This window comes from Heliconius melpomene, chromosome 4 (assembly GCF_056956725.1).
Source record: "Heliconius melpomene rosina isolate 202511_hmr_F chromosome 4, ASM5695672v1, whole genome shotgun sequence".
NCBI lineage: Eukaryota > Metazoa > Arthropoda > Insecta > Lepidoptera > Nymphalidae > Heliconius > Heliconius melpomene.
Window position 1 is genome coordinate 5,799,816 of NC_140392.1, and position 21,376 is coordinate 5,821,191.

A 21,376-nucleotide genomic window follows, 5' to 3' on the forward strand; every position below is an offset into this window, starting at 1 on the left:
AATAAAACAAATAAAATAAAATGTAAACTAAAGTCCAGAAACAGCACTTACCGGCAGGCACTTCTGGATAAATGTAGGGTTCTTCTTGAGACGGTCTGTCACTCAAACAATCTCCTAGCCCGGCGCTGTTGAGCAAATTTGGTTACAATTAACAATTTATAATTTCGTGGCCTTCATATTCAAATGAGCTTATTGTTTTATCATCAGACCGATTTTGATTAGCCTTATTAGGTACCAGAGATTTGGTTGAGCCAGTTTAGGCTCAGCTAGTCTAACGACATCCGGCGTTATACCATAATTATGGTATAATTCGTAAGCCTGCAGGGCTACTTTCGATTTTATCACGTATAATTAATTATATATTGCAATAACTAAATCTGGTTCTCAACTTATTTGTCTATATAAAGACCATGCGATATAAAACATGAGAACATCAATAGAAGCGCTACTACTTCTAGACTAATTCTTTATTAGGATTACGAGAAAAGAGAAAACGCGAGTGAAATCATGTTGTAATTATATATACATACTAGTGGACCCGAACGCGGCTACGCCCGCTTGAATATTTATTAAATATATTTATGAAATTATTTTCAGTTTTCAATAGAGAGAAGCGTTAAGCAAGCTCATTTTGAGTGACGTTTTCTAAAAACAAACTTTGCAAATCGTTGCTTAGCAACGGTCGCTTAGCGACCGGTTTGGGTAAGGTTGTTATTAACATGGCAGAATAAATTGCATGTCAAATTAATAAGTATTTTAATATTTTGGTATATATCGATAATATTATAAATATGAGAAAAAAAAGTATCCTATGTTCATCCCGAGACCCTCATGTATATGAGTATTTTATCATAATTAAATTTGCGGTTTGGCCCTGATTGCGTAAAAGACATACAGACAGACAGACACACAGACAGACAGACAGACATAGTTACTTTCGAATTTATAATATAGGTATGGATGTGATAATGATGTAGGCGGTGCCGCAAATTGTAAAAAAAAAAACTTACACCGAGAAATAAATTTATTAGTCATGTTGACAAACGATAAGAACTGTATGCAAACGTCGCGTTTTATCTTCTTTTTATCCAAGACGGTCAATTATAAATATATATTTTTAATTAATGTAACATAAATTCGAATATCTTATTATTATAGGTCATCGAGTTACTAATTAATGGTAATATTTCTTTACTGTAAAAATTCTTTTTAAATTATAACAAGTTGTTCCTCTCACATCCATGTTATTGTTCTGCCAATTTTCGTTAAATTGCGATTCTTAGTATAAGATACGAAATAATATTTCTTTTTTGAATAATGTAATTGGGGCGATTCAATCGAATCGATGTGATGGCCACGGTCGGGCTGGTCCATGTGAATGTTTATTGTAGCTTGTAGCAATTTTCTATAATTATTTTAAATTCGTTTCAGTCTGAAGACGAATAATTAGAACGAATATCTATTTCAATATTCAATTTTGTTTTATAATTTATTTGAAATAGATCTAAACTGTTATCCATCCATCCACTTTCACAGACTATAAAAATTTTTAATAAATATTTGGTGTCTATACACCGTAAGCATATAATACATCATACATATACTTTAAAGACAATTTAGTACTTAAGATAAGTAAGACATTTTAATTTGTAAACGATTTCGAGAGAATATTTGTGGCCGACGTAGCACGGAGGCGCAAGTCGATGACGGTCGTGGATTTGATTCCAACTGGGGGGAGTGAAATGTTTAATATTTTCATCTGGTGACGAGGCAAACCGCGGGGTTGAGCTTCAGCGGAAAGTAGAAGGGACTGTTTTAACCATGGTTCCCTAATTCCCCCATCCTACCCTTCTATGAACGAGACACAGCGCGAAGTTAAAAAAAAACTCCATCCAGTAGTTTTTGCCATGCTTCTAGCATATAATTAATTATATTTCCCCCCCCCCCCATCCACTCCACTCTCTACTTACTCCAAGAAATTAGTGACGTCCCGCTTGCTGCAACGCGACCAGGCGACTTGAACGGTATCTGCTTCGAAGATTGGTGTCATGATATGCAATGTGGAGCCCTCGCGCCTGTGACAGCCGATCTTCTCTGTGTCGTGATACAATCCGAAGCTGAAATATATTGCTTATGTTTATTTATTTATCAACATTTTCATACAAATCTTGATCTCAGAGTAAATGCTCTATTATTTTTGTCTTATAATATGCTTGTGTGTTTTTATTATATTATAATAATTATATGTTTTTATGTACCTACTAGCTATATATTATAGTATACTCAAACGCGGCATCATTAATTTAAAGTTATTTTTATCTTATAAAAATTGTTTCTTGACATTTTTTATATCTAAATTATTACAATATATATCAAGTAATTCATATTTTTATTATTTTACGTAGTTATATTTATTTTAATTAAAATACACAAAAAAAAACAAGCGCAATTTTTAAATTAATTTGTAAAGGAAGTGGAGATTCAATTTATATGAGAGAGACGAGTGTAAAGTACGAGTGTAGTAGTTAAGTGTTGTTACACTCTTATCTCATTGATAAGGTGATCTATGTAGTAGATGTAGGTTGTGATTTACTCAAGTCGAATTCTGTGTAGCAACATTATCTCGAAAATGAAAATATCATATTTCACATTCGCGAACTGTATTATATTAAAATAGAACATTATTTACATTTTATTAAAGATTTTTTTAAAACTTATCATTAGATTCTATTAAATCAATGTAAATCTTACTGTTTTAACTAAGTTGTTTTAACTAATCAGTAAGTTAAGATTTTTTTTAAAGATTATTATAACAATACCGATCTACGTAGATATAAAGAATGAAGATGTCGTAGATAATTATAAAATATATATTTATAAAATAATTATAGGAACTATATGTTATATTTTTTTCTAGAAATAATAATTAATTATTAATAACACTACCAATATATTATTAAGTCTTAGCGATAGTTAATTGAGAAAAAAATATAATAAACTTGTGTGGGCCGATAGTGCGGCGTCAATGCACCGGGTGCATTGTACTCGACGAATGATGCATTCATATGTCTACGGGAAAGAAGGTCATTGGCTGTGCGGTGTTCGCGCTTACATAACTTGTGTTTATTTGTGATTATGGAACTAATATATGCTATAACAGGTTCATTTTATTATATTAAAATCGTTTATTATATTTCAATACAATATTATAATTGCTTTTAAATAAAGACTATTTAAAAAAGTCAAGTTTCCCTCTTTTCGCCGTGTTGAATGGCGGAACTTAACGCTGGGCTCAGGCCTTAGTGGCAGAGCGAAGAAATCAAGATATTTACAAATAATAATTCATTTACTCGAGTGGAGATGAACCGATAACCGTCGCGTTACGGTCACATTCTTAGCCTCTAATAGCCTTTAATTATAAGCGTAAATGAGTCCTTCTACAGCAAAATAATAACAAAAATCTGCTTCACGCTGTATCCCGCAAACAGCAGGGTAGGCAGAGGGAACCTAGTGTTAAAACACTCCGTTGAAACAGCAAAATTATAGCACAAAAACCGTTCGATTGTAATACTGATAGCTAAACGATTGTTTAGTTTAAAAACGCTGACAGCAAAAAGTAAATATATAATACATAAAGAGAAACAAACATAAGCTTTTTACGCGGAAACCAGCAACCTTGTTATAATCTCAACCTAGAGATATGAGTCAGCCACCAGAGCGGCCGGCAACCGTTGAATTATTCTCGGCGTTGGATTATTTTTGAAGTGCTTCATAGAAAAGAAATATTGTTATACGTTGTTATGGTTTAGAACCATTACTGATTGATGCATTAGTCTGTTGGTGCATTTAATGTTTCTATGTTAAATATATTTTATTTATAATTTTTATCTTTTTTATGTTATATATTTTGTTTCTAACTGTAGCTCGCACTTAGCTGAAGAGAGAGAGAGTCTAGTATTAAGAAACTCCTCATATTTCGCCAAATTCTGGAGACATCGCGTGTTGCGTGGCGAAACTCAACGCCGCGTTTTGCCTAATAAAACAAAAGTATTAAATATTTAATTTCCTCGAATGGAAATCAAAGGCACAACCTGTCGCATTTACAGTCACACTTTGTGCCTCTGCCTCAAGACTGGCCTCATTTATTTTTTAATATTAGCAAATTTAAATATTGTTATAAATATTACGTATGTATATATATTATATAGATACTTTCTTCTCTATTTACAAATATCCTTAATGGAGTCCAAACATTTCAGGCTGCCTATTTGAATCTACATTAATAAATGTAGTTTTCAATTTTTTAGAAGGCCGTCGACGTGCAGGGCTGCAAGGGTGTGACTGTAACGCGACTGTAACACTCGAAAGCATGAATTATTTGTTATATATTTACATTTATTCGCTCTGGCACCAAGGAAAAGGCCACTCAACACGCAATGCCTCAAAAACCTCGACGGAAAATAGTGAACGGAATGTCTTAACACTAGGTTCCCTCTGCCTACCCTAATCATTAACTATTTAAGTATCAACAACAACAGAAGACGATTACTCACTGGACAGCGACGTTTTAATGAGCCGTTTTACGAGAGACCCAGCAACGTAAATGTGACCTCACTCCTACAGTGTATGCATTATGCACATACAAACACTTCCCATTGTTAAAGCAACATACGGCTGTCGAGGTAATATTTTAAGAAATGCGGCAACATTCACCAGAATATTATGGGGTTTTAGACGGCTTTATAATTATTTATTATCCATAAATTCGTATAGTTAGTCAATTGTTGAAGTTGTGGATCAGGGTGTGTCTGTATCACACGTTTGAACGTGATAAGTTGGGGTTTGATTCTCACTTGAGGAAATTAAATAGTTAATATTTTCATTTCTCTGCCTCGCCATACATCTAGAATTAAATGAAGCTAAAAAAGATTATACACTGTTATATAACAGCGATATTTGATCTACAACCCATATAACATGATTCATCATGAATTTTCACAATAATATTATATTAGATGTTGAAAATTTTGGTTTTGTTTCATGCTATACACAGCAGGGTAGGCAGAGGGAACCTAGTGTTAAGAAACTCTGTGTCCCAGTTTGTTGAAAATGTTGCCTAATTAAATATAAAAGATACGACCGTCAACCACATATAATAAATGTATATACGCTATCAAGGGCTGTTACTAAACCGAGATAAAATCTCGTGTCTCTTAAATGTTAACTTAGATAATAGAAGATTTATGTCCCGTTAAAACTTGATGCAAGAACTAAGCTATACGGGTAACTAATACCTTCGAATTAAATTTAATGGATAACATTTAAATGGTGTTAAGGCTTAATCTTGCTTTGGAAATAGAATGTTTCATTTATTTTAAGGAATATATATATTTTTTTCTAAATGAAACTTTCATTTCGCTTTCATTTAGAAACTAAATTTATGATTTAAGAATAACTTGATCTACTCTATCTACAATAATCGGTGTCGAAAAAATATTATTCTTTTTCAAAAATTAAAATGTTAATATTTCAACCTTTGAATTCTAAACTCTGTTAATTAATTCTGACTATCTTTATTTTAACTAAATTTTTTAATACTACAGTATTTAGTATAACTATAGTATTTACTATATGGTTATGTCAGTAGTTTGGAAAAAGAGAGAAAATAAACACTCACTTATGTCCAAGTTCATGCGTGATAGTGTGCGCCAACATGATGCCGTTGTCCTCGTTGACGGAGCAGCTGCGGTCCGCCTTGCACATGCCCGCCACGTGCGCCATGCCCAGAGTGCTGGAAGAGTAATGTATATGTGAAACCAGCACCTGTATTAGCTGCTTAGCTTCATTCATAATATTAGATCACTTAAATATGTAAAATTTCTTCAGTAACTATAAGATTATAAATATTATGTGAATAAAATATTTTTTTGCTATGTTGTCATTGTTTTGTTTTAAAATAGATATTTTTGTTATTTTATACTGGTTTTAAGAAGGAAATATTAAGTAAGACTTAAAGACGCATATTGTCTTAAACAACGTATACTCTTATGAAAAACTCTCCGTTAACGTAAATAATTCCAAGGAGAGATGAGACCAAAGATAGCTGATATAACATTGTTAGATTTATCTATTACTATTACAGGATAACAAGTGTAGCAAACCGTAATGGCGTACTAATTATGGTGGTAGTTTCGAAGCAGCTACAGTGTGTGAATAATTAATGTCCTAAAGACCAGCTCACACTTCCACAATATTTCTCTAAAAAAAATTACAATTTTTAACCAAAAAAAAACTGACTTCCACCGGATCCCACAATTAGAACCTAATACAAATTTAAGGCTTATGCGATTTTCTCATGAATAACAACACGAAAAGCAGAAAAGCTAGCTATTAAATAAAAAAAGGATTATCAAAACCGGTTCACCCAGACAAAAGTTCTGACGGGACAAACATAAAAAGTCAGTCAGTCAAATTGACAACCTCCTTCTTACGGAAGTCGGTTAAAAGAGTTGATGTCTAGCGCTCGCAGACGGACGCGGTCGGGCTCCTTGTCAACATTACAAAAGAACTAGTTTACTATAAGTCGTTGGTGATTTGATATGTTGCTATTCTTTGAGATAACAAGCCTCCTGTCACTGTTGTATTATTGTATTAAAATACAATTTATTTTCTCCATTGTATTTGAAAAAATTAACACCAATTTACAATTAAAATAATGTCGTTTGATTGTTTTAGTTGACTATGTAGCTGGGTAGATAGAAAGAGACAAGATACTCCACTTTCCGTTAAATTCTGGCAGCATCAGGTGCTAAGTGATGGAACTCTACTATTTATTTGATAAAAAATATATTAAAATCAATATATAAGTAAGCCGTGTGTACAAACTCTAAGGTAGTTTAGCACGAGGGAGCAGCGAGCGCAGACGAGGCCGGGAATAGTCGGCTAATAATATGCACGCGCGCTGACTCATACGGAAGCCAACGAAAAGCTCTATAAATTCCTTATAATAAATTTTGTACTTCATTGCATATATATATATATATATCTAGGAGCGAATATTCTTTCACATACATACATACATATCTTATATATTTATATGTATATATTTTTGTTAACTCATTTAGAATACGATATCGATACGATGGTTATAGATTCGATTCCCATTGGGTGGAAAGAATTCTTATTCCCTAATATTTTCATATTTTCATTTCTTCACACTGGAACCAAGCCAAAAGCGCGGCGTTGAATATCGAAACTCAACACGCAATCCTTTAAAAATTCGGCGGAAAGTGGGCAACATAGTGTCTCAACACTAGTTCCCTTTCCCCCCGGCTATATATAGCGTTAAGCTAAAATCTAAAAATCTTGGTTAATATTTTAATATTAGCAATATATTATAACAATGTAATTTAATAAGCTAACAATTCGACGTTTTAGAAAATAATAAAACAAACGAGTGGGCACGCGTTGATGTCTATTCTATTGGACAGGTGTGATTTTGAAGGGCGTATTACAAAAATAACAGTGAAAGTTCAAGCCTTAATGATCATTTTCTCAATATATATAATTTATAGCACTCACCTTCATATTTAGACGCTATTAATTTGCAATTCCATATAGGCGCTATCAAATATTCTTTTCGAAGTGTAATCTTAATAATTATATTTTATTAATTTAATATATATAATGAAAGGATTTCCTTTTGCGTTTTATAAATTATATGAATTTGTACGAAATGTTCGAAGGTGGTCCCGATGTGTGTTAGCTTTAACGTGTTTCGTAAAGTAAATGAGTTATATGCGTTGGGTTTTAGTGTTAAGTTTTAATTGAGCGCGAACTCCGCGTGGTGTCTTGTATCAATGCGTACAATACGAAACGTATTGATTTATTATAATGTTAATATTTGTAAAATATTGTTTATAACTATCTAAAATATTGAAGTCAGTCCTGGCGCAGGGGCTTAAGCTTGGGATTGTAAACTTGAAAGGTTGTAGGTTCGATTCCCACTCGAAAAAATGAAATATTTAATATTTTCAACTTAATTAATTGTTACAACTAAATAGGTATAGTTTAAAGTTTAAATTCACACGACAAAACCTTATAATTATTGATAAAAAAGTTAAATATAAATTAAAGAATTAAGGCCATTATTTTAGGTTTCCAAATCAGATAGTAAGGCTCGGAACAATATATTACCTTTGAAACAGCACACGAATGGGCGCACGCATCCTTTGCAATTTTCTTAGGATAAAATCACTCTCATTGTGGTACGCGGCCAATTCACGAAATGTATACAATTTATTCGTTATTGTTATTCGAGTTATTTTAGTTATTTTCAAATATTTATACATAATTAAATATATGCTAGATATCTTTTTCCTTATATATATAAAAAAACCTTATATACGTTTTGTATATAACATTATTAAAACTTCTATAATATATGAATTATCATCAAATACTATTGAATATTAAAGTTCTCAAATACAATATTACATTATTTCATAGCAATCTAATACGATAAGGTCATACACGAATAAGTTATATATATACTTACATACTTAAAGAGCGTTGAGAATATATTTCAGAGGTGAGATAAGTGGGTGAAACGACACACAGACTGCTCGGCGTCATCGTTCGCAACACCAATAATAATATCATTTTTTGCTTATAACATAGTAAAACTATAGTTATTTTTGTTTATAGTAATTATTTAAGAAGTAATAATATATTTCTATATAAAATATTTTATTTATAAAGCCGCCAAAGTATAAATATGGGTATAAATATTTTTATGTCACTGAATGCATAATGCATGGCAACATTGGGATTCTGACAGCCGCCCAGGGGTTTGACACCGTTACGAAAGACTCATTGTCTTTTGATTGCCGCTTTCTGAGAACAGTGGACTACTCGTTTGTACCGTTTTCCGAATGCTTTGGGCTTCCTCATTGCATTCATTACACATTCTTTCTTTTCGGTAAATTACGTGCAATGTGTAGGAATGATAGAACACAAATAGATTTTTGTAAAGATTCACGCTGATGAATAAATGAGGAAGCCTAGTGTTGAGATGGAGCTCCCCACTTACCAAGGAATTTTAGAGATATTGGGTGTCGCCTGTTGGAATTCGTCTCCGCGCTTTGGTTCCACATCAGAAAGAAATTAAAATGTTAAAATGTTAAATATTTCAATTCCTTGAATGGGGATCGAACCCACCACCCGTCACGTTTGCTGACACATGCTTGTTCGCCTGCGTCATGACTGGCATCAGATACAAATAGACAATATACTTTTTAGACTAAAATTACATATTATGTAAAAATTAAAAAAATAAAGTTCCAGCTATTAAATATATGTTATGAATTATTATTTACAAACGTTAGAGAGTCTGTTTTCCATCAACCGCCATTTTTCTAGGTCTGTGGGCACCCGTATGTATACATACATACTCGTACTATAAATAATTCTCAACGGCGCTAACATTAGCGTCCGCTGCTTATCGACTGAAGTGCTATTTGTAGAACTGAAATGGCAGACTGGCGGCGCGGCGTTGCGAAATATATGAAAACTTTGAATTAACGAAAAACATTCGCGTTATATAATAACAATATGCTTGCTTATATATAGGCTTTTGTTAAAATTATGAATGCCCATTTTGTACGTACTGGAAATCCTTGGCCGTAATGTCGGCACTTTGAAGTGACCGCTGACCGCGACCGGAGTTGTTAGCTATTTACGAACTCGCGCAAAAAATATAATACTTACTACATGTTGAAGGAAGCCTTGCATACTTGAATGAATTTTTGGTAGCCAAAAAACTGAATGTGTAAATTAATTATAAAATAAAATAATTAAGTGACGTTCTTATTTACATTAATACGGTTTTTACCATTTAAAATTACGCGACGTCTTATTGTTTGTAAAATATGTATTGTATATTACGTCAGAGCATAACAGTTTTTTAACATAACTCAGAAGTAAATATTCTTATCTTTTTAATTGTAAAATATATAAGATAATCTTATTTAATTAATTGTAATATAAATATAATATGCCTAGTAAGCATGAAAACGCTACTAATATCTCGTGTGTTCTACTTTATTTTTAGCATTTCTTACTCACATCCACCATTCTATTTACTCACGAACAGACACCCATGTCTGCCATTGACCTTGTCTCGAGAGATTGTAGCAAAAATATTGCAAAAATCAATTTAGGTCGACATAAGTGTTCTATATTAACAGGTGGCTAGATGAAAGCGATGGTTGTCAGTTCAATTCCTGTCCAAACGAATGTTTATATTTAAAATTCAAAGCCTTTTCTCCTCTTTATAATTTTTTAACAACTAACCGCTAGCCCAATATGTTGAATGCAAAAAAAGATTAAAATATCTTCTATTGTAGCTTACGAAGATTATTAATTAACGTGGTTTCTTTTAGGATAGTTACATTCAATATCCTACGTTTCTTCAGCATTAAGATGGGAGTTAACGTCCACCCACTTACAATATTAAGATTAATTCATCCCACCAAAACAGTGGCGGTGTTTGACAGTAATCACACCGTGGGCAGACTGGTAGATTGGTAACTGGCACACGGGCCATCGCCATTTAGTTAATAGATTCTCCTATAAAATTAACTTATAAAATTGACGTTCTACGATGTTAATTAATGTATGTTGTAACCAATGTTATAACAGGTGTTTTATTGCGCTAGCTAATATTTATTCTATATTTATTAAAATCAATATATTTATTTTTTAGCTGCATCCTGTATACAGACAGAGAAAATATTTTGTTAAGACAATCCGTTCCTCATTTTCCGCTGGATTCTGGAGAAATTGTGTGTTGAGTGGTTGAGCTCAACGCTGCGTTTTGCCTCGATACCAGGGCGGAAAATGAAAATATTAAATATTTCATTTTTTCGAGTGATAATCGAATCCACAACCTGTCGCGATTACAGTTGTACGCTTCTGCCCTTGAACCACGACTGGTCTTTTCATCAGAAGTATATTATAATTATAAAATAACAAAAATAACAAAAGAAACACATGTCGAAAATTATATAATATTAAATATTAAAAGTAAATTTCATACCTACAAGGCGTGTCGTGTTGACTGCAAATATCTTGCCTGGTTACTAGAATAGCAACGTCGTGGTGATGGGGGTCGTTGTCGTCGTTGGGGTTCAGCTGGTGTTGCCAGCGACAGAACGAGGCGAGGGTGTAGTCTGCATTCGTAGTGACCTCCAGATCAGGCGCCGCCTGTATCTCTTCTACGAGAATTATTTTTACTACCACTACTTTTATGTAGTTTCCTATAGATGGATCCATGTATAGCGATGATACCTAAAAATAGGAATTAATTATTAAACTCTATATTTTATCTATATGCAAATAAAACAATAAAATTGTGTAAAATATTAACATAATTGCCTAACAACTTCCAAAAATCGATATTAATGGAATTCAAAATATTGTAATGATTAATGCAAAGTAGTTTTTTAACATTTTTAATGTGTTGAATAACACCTTAAAAATGTTAAAAAAATATATTTAAAAATGAAAACTTGAATGTAGCGGAATTTGAACTCGCGCCCCATGGAAACCGTCCAATCACTCTTGTCTTGGACAGCCAAGAGGCGCAGCTTCAAATTCCACTACGTTCAGATTTTTATACGCTTTCTCTATATGTATATTATTATCTAATTTTGAATCATATATCTTATGCGCCATATATATCACACTTATATCCAGATAATATATTTACTATATCTATTATTAGAAAACACAAATATAGTTGAAGATCGATATCTGATATTATAAGTGTTTGATTTACTGATACAAGCATTGGCTTACCATGTTCATTATTGTTAGCAGATAAGTTTCCAAATTGCCTTGATTGTGGAAATCGGTCATAGACTTATCGGCGACAAGTAACACTTCGACGTGTCGCGGCTTGCTCACGGAACGAGTCGAACGTCTTGAAGAGTCATAGTTCCGTCTGTTCGTCTGTTTCCATTGGGACCGATGACTTTTCTGTAAACATTATTTTTATATTAGGCCAGTGGTGGCTCAGGGGCACAAGCGTGTGGTTGTAAGTTCGATTCCCATTCGGGGAATGGAATATTTATTTAAATTTATGATTTCATTTTTTTCCCCTGGTGTCGAATTTAGTCCTGCCACTTCAACATGCCTCTTGAATTCGGCGGAAAGTAGGAAAGGGAATGTCTAAACACTAGGTTTCCTCTGACTACCATGCTGATTGCGGGATATAACGTGAAGCCGGTGAACAAAATTATGTAATAAATATTATAATGGAATATCCTGAAAAGCAATCAAAGGTTTATTCAATTTATTACCTTTCTATATATAGATTTGTTTTCTTCATCTAAATCTGAATGTTTCTTAAAATTTCTCGTCTTCCATTGATATGCAGGTTCTTTTGTTGCACAGTTCTTAGATCGTTTTCGTCTCCGTCTGTTTCTAATACGTCGCGGTCTTTGTTCATAGCTGGTATGTGACGTTTTATTTTTGTGTACGTTCTTCTCCAAGGAACTACTATTTTCTAATGATGAACTTTTTGAGGCAGAAGCTGAGGTAAAGTCTAATCTTCTGTGTTCCATACGTAACTTACTCTGGTTCCGTCTATATGAAACAGGGTCGCGTCTCAAAGCTTCCAATCGCTTTCGTCTTCTCTCTATATATGCACGCCTTCGTTGATCCATAATCTCTTTTTGGCTTCGTCTTGCATTTCGTTTCAAATCATGTTCTACGTCGTTTCTTTTCTTATAATGGTTATTCATATGGACATACGAATTAGTTCTACTGTCTACTTCTCTCTTTCGTCTATGGAATGCTTCTAATTTATCGACAGCAGATCTCTTAAAAATTACATGTGGTCGTCCACTAGTATTATCGGTGGGTAATATGTTTGACGGCTCTATCCAATATTCTCCATTTTCTGTTCTCAAAAGTCCTGCCTATATATAAAAAAATGTTTTAATAATAAGAAATCTAACAAATTTATATATAGTAAAATTTAAAATTTTAAAAGAACATACAATTTCATGCAAAACAATATAATAATATAAAAAAAATACATAAAAACAATCTGTGTCCATAAAATCAAAAGTTTCTAAATCAGTATTAAATAGCCAAACGTCTGTTGAATGTCAAACCGGTTTAGAAGCCAGTGGGTCAACAAATCTTGTGTCTATTTACTGGTAATGTTAGATAAATTGATTGATAAAGAGGCCGACGCAGTTTTGCGCAAAATTTAATAGAATTTATTCTATTCTATAGCATAGGTATTAGATGAGACGATATTTCGCCCCCGATTGGCGATCTTGCTTGATTGTTTAATCATTTATCACGATAAGCTTAGAATAGAAAACAAACTGGAACTAGTTTAAAGATTACAATCGAAATTTCTCAATTGTATGTAAGTATGTGGGTATTGCAGAATCGTTTATATTGGACAACTGTATTATATCTTTTCTTAAGGAGAAGTTCATTTGAAGATTTTTATTAAGTTAAAATTACTAAAAACCACAAGATTTTCTCAATTTTCTAAGTTTTATCCGTACGTAATAATTGAGTATTGCATTAGAACTAAAGTAAATATATAATTGGGTAACAAATATTGGTGCTAGCGTAATCGTTTGTAAGCAAAATGGTATGCTAGCACAATCTACCGCTCTCATCTACTCTGTCATTAAGTTGAGCGACCGACCACTCGGCCAGCCTGTACGTCGCCGGCCTTGCGACTGGAAGGCCGCGAAAGTCACGTTGACGTTCAAAGACACGTTGCAAAGCTTGCTTATTCATTATTCATATTTTTATAAACATAATATCTTATAGGTCGTCGTTGCGTAGGGGAACAAACGTGTGGGTGGAACGCGACGGTTATGGGTTCGATTTCAACTCGGAGAAATAAATGATTATTTATTAATATTGTCTTTGATTGTAAGGGAAAAATTCGGCAGGAAATAGGGAACGGAGTGTCTTAACACTAGGCTCCCTCTGCCTACGGGATATAGCGTGAAGCTAAAAAAAATAACAACTTTTGAAGTAGGTACATGTGCAAATAAAAATGCTATATAAAACAAGTTTATAGACTCCACTTATCTTTTATCAAGATTTTTATATAGCGTTGTTTTATGTGATTTTTATTGAAATGATAATTATTTTTTTACGTAAAAAAAAAGATAATTACTTTATAATCTGAATTTGCATATTGTTGATATGAACAAAAGTTTTATAGTTTTATTTTATACTGCAATATAAAAAAAAATTGAAAAGAACTCTGTGTCAACTAAATATTAGCACGAAACGAAGGCGTTAAAATTCAAGTAACTTTTTTTCTAAAAATTTAAATAAAATACGCATATGTATGTGTATAGATATTTAACTGGTTATTATAAAATAGTTGCGTAAATATCTTACTATTCGTTATAAATCGCTATATAAAATAATAATAATAATAATCAGTTATACACCGTATCCCGCACCCAGCAGGATAGATAGAGAGAAGCTAGTGTTAAGCTAGAGTCCGTTCCCCCAAGTACACTATTTTTAAAGTGTCATTTATTAGTAAATAAACATACGAAAGCCTGACTACATTTCATTTTACAGTACTTCTCTTTACTGCGAATTAATGTTTGTATAAGAAGTGAGTGTTGATATTAAACAAAACTACTTAAGATTCGTTGTCGGTCAAGTGGTTGTGAAGTCGCGGATCGCAAGTCCAACTCTATTATTTCTAAATAAACTATAATTAAATATTATATAACTATGTGTAAGTTATTATATATTTATGCTAATATGCTGCTTATGCTATGATATATAAGTGACAGAATGGCGCCAAAAGGTGGAAGATTTTTCTAATATCACGCTGTATCCCGCACAGAGCAGGGTAGGCAGAGGAACCTATTACTTCCTCATTTTCCGCCGCATTCTTGAATGTTGAGTTACAGAACACAATGCCTATGCCCTGAATATCAGAACGAAGAAAATGGAAATATTAAATATTTCATGGATATTTTTTGTATTTAAAAACCCTGGTCAAGTTTTCTCAAAGATGCGAGTGATTTGATGAGACAAGAAATAATCGATTTATTAAGAATCATTTACATTCTATTCGTGGGTGGATAAATGTTTTCATAAATTACAAAACCATTAGCGAGTATAAAATTTAATAAAACTTTTTAACAAAACAAGGATATTCAAATATCCTTTTTTTGTTTTAGAACAATCAATAAGAATAAAAACGAAAAAAAAAAATATAACAAGTATTATAAAATAAGGATTTAATTCTTTATTCACCATCTAAAACTATACAGTTATAAATAACAGGAAACTGCCACAATTAGGTCTAAAAAAATACCATTTCTGTTTCTTAAGCCTTTGAATATTATTATGAGTTACAACCCACATGCTCATAATTTTTGATCGTAAAAGCAACAAAAAATCTTATTATGATTACGTTTAATGCACGACTGAAAGGCAAAAAAAAAGTAGTAGACATCGCGTCGGTAATCGGTGTGTTTATTTTGAGAATGTCCACAGAAAAATAGCAAAGATGTGTCCGAATGAAAAGAATGTCCACAGAAAAATAATTCTTATTACAGAGAGAGAAGATTTACGTAGGTACTGTACTATTACTGATATTGGCAAATTATTCAATAATTTTAAAGCTTTCCAAATTTAAGATTTTAGTATAACTAAGTTAAAAATTAAAGTAAACTGTTTGTTATAACCTTTTTTTAAATATGAATGCTGTAGGTATTTTTGTGATGCGATGAAAAGTCATTTTAACTGTAATGTTAAGAAAAACCAAAAAGGTAAAATTCGTTAAGATTTTTTAATGTTAGAAGTATTTTGGCATATTAAATAAAATTTTGATGTTTCAAAAAAAAATTCTCTAGATATGCACATACGTCAAATTGAGATGCAAAATATATGAAGATATTTACTTAGGCCCATATATTAAACTAACGGCCCGCGCGCGGCTTCACCTGCGTGAACTACGTTATTATTAATTTCTGTCTCCATGAGAACCTAGGTCCTATAAGTGAAGTCCATGCAAAATATGAGAAGTTTCATACAAACTTTCAACCCCAAATACTAGCCCTTAGAAGTCGAATATTGCAAATTTCTGTCTTAGTGAGCATCTTCGTCCTATAAATAACTCCTATGCAAAATTTCAGATTCCTAGCACTTGTAGTTTCTGAGATTTCGTGATGAGTGAGTGACCTTTCGATTTTATATATATAGATGAGATAAAATGCATTACGATCAATATATCTACTTCAACCTTAACAGGTTGAATTTGTTTGTTATAAAAATAGTTGATAAATAAAGTGAACGATTTTGTACTGTAGGCGCATATTATATTTGTTATTTTATTTTCAAAAAAGCAATCAACAAGGACCGCACGCACGGAGCGCCGGAGTAGGGCCGGTTTAGAAATGTTGGTATTTTTGTAGCAATTGGCATCTTTACAAGATTAATGGTGGGGGTATACCGATGCTTCGATTACTGAGAAGAACGGCGCCACAATGAAATTAAACTTAGCAGTGAAACAAAGCAATTTATTTTAGACAGTATATTATTTATCTATAGTAACAATATTAATGTAACGATATATGAAACTTTATCGTGTGTTTTCTAAAGTAATACTAAATAAAGATATGTACTTTTAAAATATAGATACAAAATCAAAATTAACTGTGAAAATGGAGAGTGGTGGACGGAGTGTCTTAACACTAGGTTCCCTCTGCCTAACCTGCTGTGTGCGGGATACAGCGTGAAGCTGATTGATTTTTATTAAAATCTAAATAATTTGATTTAGATGAAAAATATATACGAGTGTTTTAGGCAAAACTACTTACAAGTCCATCGCAAGCGGATATAGCAATTTTAGATTTTGGTTGTCCTCTAATAGAGCCAGTGTAATGGCAGGAGGTGGACGCCTCCTGTGGCCGAGTCCGCGTGCGCCCGCGCACGCTGTGCCTCTCCACCACCAGCGCCGGAGGAATAAACGTCACTGACGGCCTGTGTAATATAAAAATCACATTTTATTTTTAAATATTTAAATGAAGGTTATTTTGCATAAATATATACAATTATAAAATTCTTTTAGTATAATATTTTTAAATAAAACTAACCATTTATAAATGTTGATATACATAAGAGTAAATTACTTAATCGATTACAAAAAAAAGTAAGAATAATTTGCTGTATTTCCCATTTTTTTGCCCATAGTTGACGGAACCCAAACAATTATTCTTTTCCTCTTTTATTTTTAAACAGATATCATTAATAATGATTATTCAAATCTTACCAAAAAAAAGTAGATTTGAAGAATATATGCCGGTACATAACACACAAAACCAATTAATTTTGAAGGTATGTAATTATTCCCATTTTTGGTAGAATATCAACTTTCACTTTTTAACATAATTTTCATAAGCTTATGTAATTGAGAAAAATGATCGAATAACATAAAACTATGAAGAAATAATTATATGGTGTCAAAATAACTCGGCATAAATATTTCAATTCGTTTTACAATTAAATAAAAAATTAAATAATACATTTAAAGTAAGCGTAAATACTCAAAACACAAAAAAACACCATATAAAAAGTATTATTGAACAATTCAAGAGAATGTGACCAATATGGTGTTAGCCATAAAAAGTAGAGTTCGAGAGAACGCGGTCAAGATTAATGCATAATTGTCTCGATATCAGCTAGAGAAGTAACAAATTAGAAAACAGTTACCAAGACAATTTTTTAAACAAAATAAACAATTTTTGCAATGAATTTCAATATAATTGCACAATTTTACTGGAACATAATTACAACTAAGAATAAATATTTCACTTCCTCGAGTGGGGATCGAACCTATAACCGTCGCGTTACAGTCACACCCTTCTACCGCTGCGCCACGACTGCCTCATATATCCTACTATCTGAACGTTGAAAACGAAAAAATATGAGTATGAAGTTAACAGTTACTGCATTAGAATGCAAATTGCATGTTTTAGCTTTAGTCTTATACTATTTGTGGAAGACAACCTTGGGGGAAGGAAGGTGAGCTGTCGATCGGTAAGCAAACGAGCTGACCGGCTGAACATACAGATAAGGCTCATTACGGCAATTAGTAGAAGCAAATATGGTCGCCCCAAATACGCGGCTGCGACAGCTGCCACAGTGCGGTGGTCACGGTGGTCACGAGACATCCGCATATGCCACCGCCAGCGTCCCTAGTTGTGCCAGATATGTGGTCAAACAAAGAAATCTATTTATTTTTGTTTCTTTTATTATTTTTTTATATGAATTAGTTCCTTGCTACAGAGACAGTGTGATGATGATGTTTATGGCGGGCGTCCAGAAAAACCACGTTCTACAATTGTATTTTGAGAACACGAAATGGCTTTGTTGTGGTTTGGAAAAAAAGTATTTTATGTATGCAAATTTTCTTTTTCTAGCTTTGGTTTACAAAGTTCATTATTTTTTTCTCTTTTATTTGATATCATTTTGTAGCTTTTTTATACGTTTAAAGAAATATCTTGTGCTTTAAAGATAGATTAACATTAAAAAATTCTTCGCAAAGGTTTCATAAAAAATTAAAACAATCAAATTGTTATAGTATGAAAAGAGACAAAATAATAACAATTAATTACTGAATGAGTTTCGTAGCTTAGCTAGCTAGCTAGTTCTCATGTGTTTTTGGTTTCCTCTTGTGTTAAAAATGTATAAATAATAAATCATTCAGCAACGGAAACAGATAATTGTCTAAAGTGATTGCTCGTTGAAATTACTTATATCGTAATAATAGTCCAACCTCTCCTCTCTCTCTCTCCTCCTCTCTAAAGAATTTAAAATAATTATACTTTATATTTTTTTATGAATTTTGAAGTAATGTTAAGTTGAGTACGCCATAATAGAGAGAAATAAATCTCTTAACCGCTGCGGTTACGACACCCTGCTGAGTGAATCCTTTATTTTATTAGTCTTTTACGAGGCTTTTGCACTTAGACCTCGTCATACATTTAAATTGAAATTTAAAATTCTCACAATCATATTTCATTTGAACACGTATATACACGAACACACAAGCACTGTGTTAATTGTTAATACAATTTTTATTTTATAAAAAATGCTATAGGTACCCATAAATTTAATGGTTTTTGCATAAATAATGGTTATTTGCTATTACTGTAAGCATAAAAAATAAGTTCCACTGAGTTTCTTGCGCCGATATTTCTCAGGTCTGAGGCAGTAACTTTAGTGAAACCGTGGTAAATTTATTAAAGGATGGTAAAATTATTTAACCTTGATTTTAACTATCAAATTGTTATTCAACTGTAGTCACTAAATAATATCTAAATTTCAGTAAGTTTGTTTACTGGTTAATAATATAATTAAATGAAAAAATATAGAATTTTTGGATTTACACAATTTTTATTAAACTTATTACTTTAATATGCATAAAAAATGTTAATTTTAAAATATTTTTAAATTAACCGGCATGGCAACACTCGGCTCTCGCTAAATAGCCAGTTTGTTGGCGCGCAGATTCCGATCAAGGCAGCCAATGCGTAAATTTATTATCGATGGCGTCAATTTATCCCCCATTAGCTTACAACGATTAATGCATTTCAGAATTCTCGCTTTGAAATTCTTAACCGCATTCCTTATAAAGATCGACCTGACAAAAAATCAATTTAATATTAATGGTTTCACGCCTTCCTCTCATTCCAACTTCCAAGTATCCACAGTTTATGCGTGACATTTAATATTTGCATTTATTATTTCTTCTGTGCTATTAAAAACATAAATCTTTACTACTAAATCTTTAATACTAAAATAGAATTCTTATGAAATAAATGTGGTTATCCTAATGCTATACAATGTGATTCTAAAATAGTTTATTTTTTTATTAGCTGTAACCCGCACACAGCAGGATAGGCAGAGGGAATCTAGTGTTCTTAACACTCCGTTCCCAATTTTTCACCGAATTCTGAAGGCAGCGCGTGTTAAGTAGCGGAACTCAAGCATGCGCTTTGCCTCGACACCAGAGCCAAGAAAATGAAAGTATTAAATATTTAATTTCCTCGAATGGGAACAGAACCCACAACCTGTCACGTTTACATCCCTTGTGCCCCTACGTCACCATTAGCTTTAAATATGCACACAATTAAGGCTTTAACAAAAGATTCAATTTAATAAACAATTTAGATGCATTACAATAAAGAATTATGTATGATGAATACTTAAAGCAAGGACTATATTATAATAAGGAAGTACCGGGACCCTTTTAAATTGACGTAAGATTGCATTCAATGCACGAAATATCTTAATGGTCCATTGCACAATTTTCTGGTACTCACCCATTGTTTTTCCATAATTGTAGTATAAATATGTATGAATTCGACAATCTTCGAACAATATGCGAGGCTGTTTGTATTAAACATCGAGTTTTTGTTTCGTTGTCATTAAAGATGCATGCGATGCATTTGGGTTTTATCTGCTTATAAAAGTACTATTTACTATACGAGGTCATGGGCCTATAGATTATATACTCGTATATAGAGGAATTTATATGTAAATTTAAAACATAATATAAATATGGCTTTCTAATTGATAGTATAAAATACGTGTTAGGTGTTTAGACCGAGAAGTACCAACATTTTTGAAATTCCTAACATTAATGCAGTACTTAGTTGTTAGTCAGCTTTTGTTTGTGTAACAGTGTAAAAGTATACATTATTAAACTTTTGAAAATTACTGAAAAATATTTTATCTGCTTTAGGTGTATCTACTTTAAGTTTGTAAGGTTTTTTAAAGAATAACTTATAGATTATAATTTTTCTGATTTTTCCTTTATTTGTATTGTAAGTTTCCACTCTATGCCCAATTTCATAACTGCAGGTCCACAGGAAGTACCCTATGGGTTTTGATTACGCATAAATGCTCATATCTTTCGATTGCATTGACTTAGAAGCTTCATTTTTTTATGTGTTCCAACTTAAAATGGACAAAAGATCCAAATATTTGATATTAATTTCAATTCGATACGTTCCCGCAATTGAGATAAATGATAGACGGACAGATGGACAACAAACAATCCTATAAGGTTTCCTTTTTTTCTTTTGAGGTGCGGGACCCAAAAAAAAATTCAAAATCCTATATACTCCACAACTTATCATCATTGTCGCCAACAATTCATTCACACACTTTCACTTATACTATACTATCAATAGTAGGCCAGTTTTTCATATAAAAGTGAGTACGAAGACCTCAATTAAAACTGTGTTATGATATAGAAAGTGCGTAATCGCGACATTTTTGTACGAAATGCGTA

At 32.3% G+C, this 21,376-nt stretch overlaps 1 protein-coding gene across 1 annotated transcript in view; it reads right to left on the bottom strand.

Moving 5' to 3' along the window:
• AdamTS-B (ADAM metallopeptidase with thrombospondin type 1 motif B) overlaps positions 1-21,376 on the bottom strand; it is a 61,034-nt gene that overhangs the window by 7,740 nt on the left and 31,918 nt on the right. The window contains exons 4-10 of the mRNA XM_085208403.1: positions 16,896-17,058; positions 12,363-12,983; positions 11,860-12,039; positions 11,099-11,349; positions 5,678-5,791; positions 1,971-2,117; positions 52-125 (exon numbers count right to left, since the gene is read on the bottom strand). Coding sequence (XP_085064529.1) covers positions 52-125; positions 1,971-2,117; positions 5,678-5,791; positions 11,099-11,349; positions 11,860-12,039; positions 12,363-12,983; positions 16,896-17,058 — 1,550 coding nt within the window. The remainder of the gene's footprint in view (positions 1-51; positions 126-1,970; positions 2,118-5,677; positions 5,792-11,098; positions 11,350-11,859; positions 12,040-12,362; positions 12,984-16,895; positions 17,059-21,376) is intronic.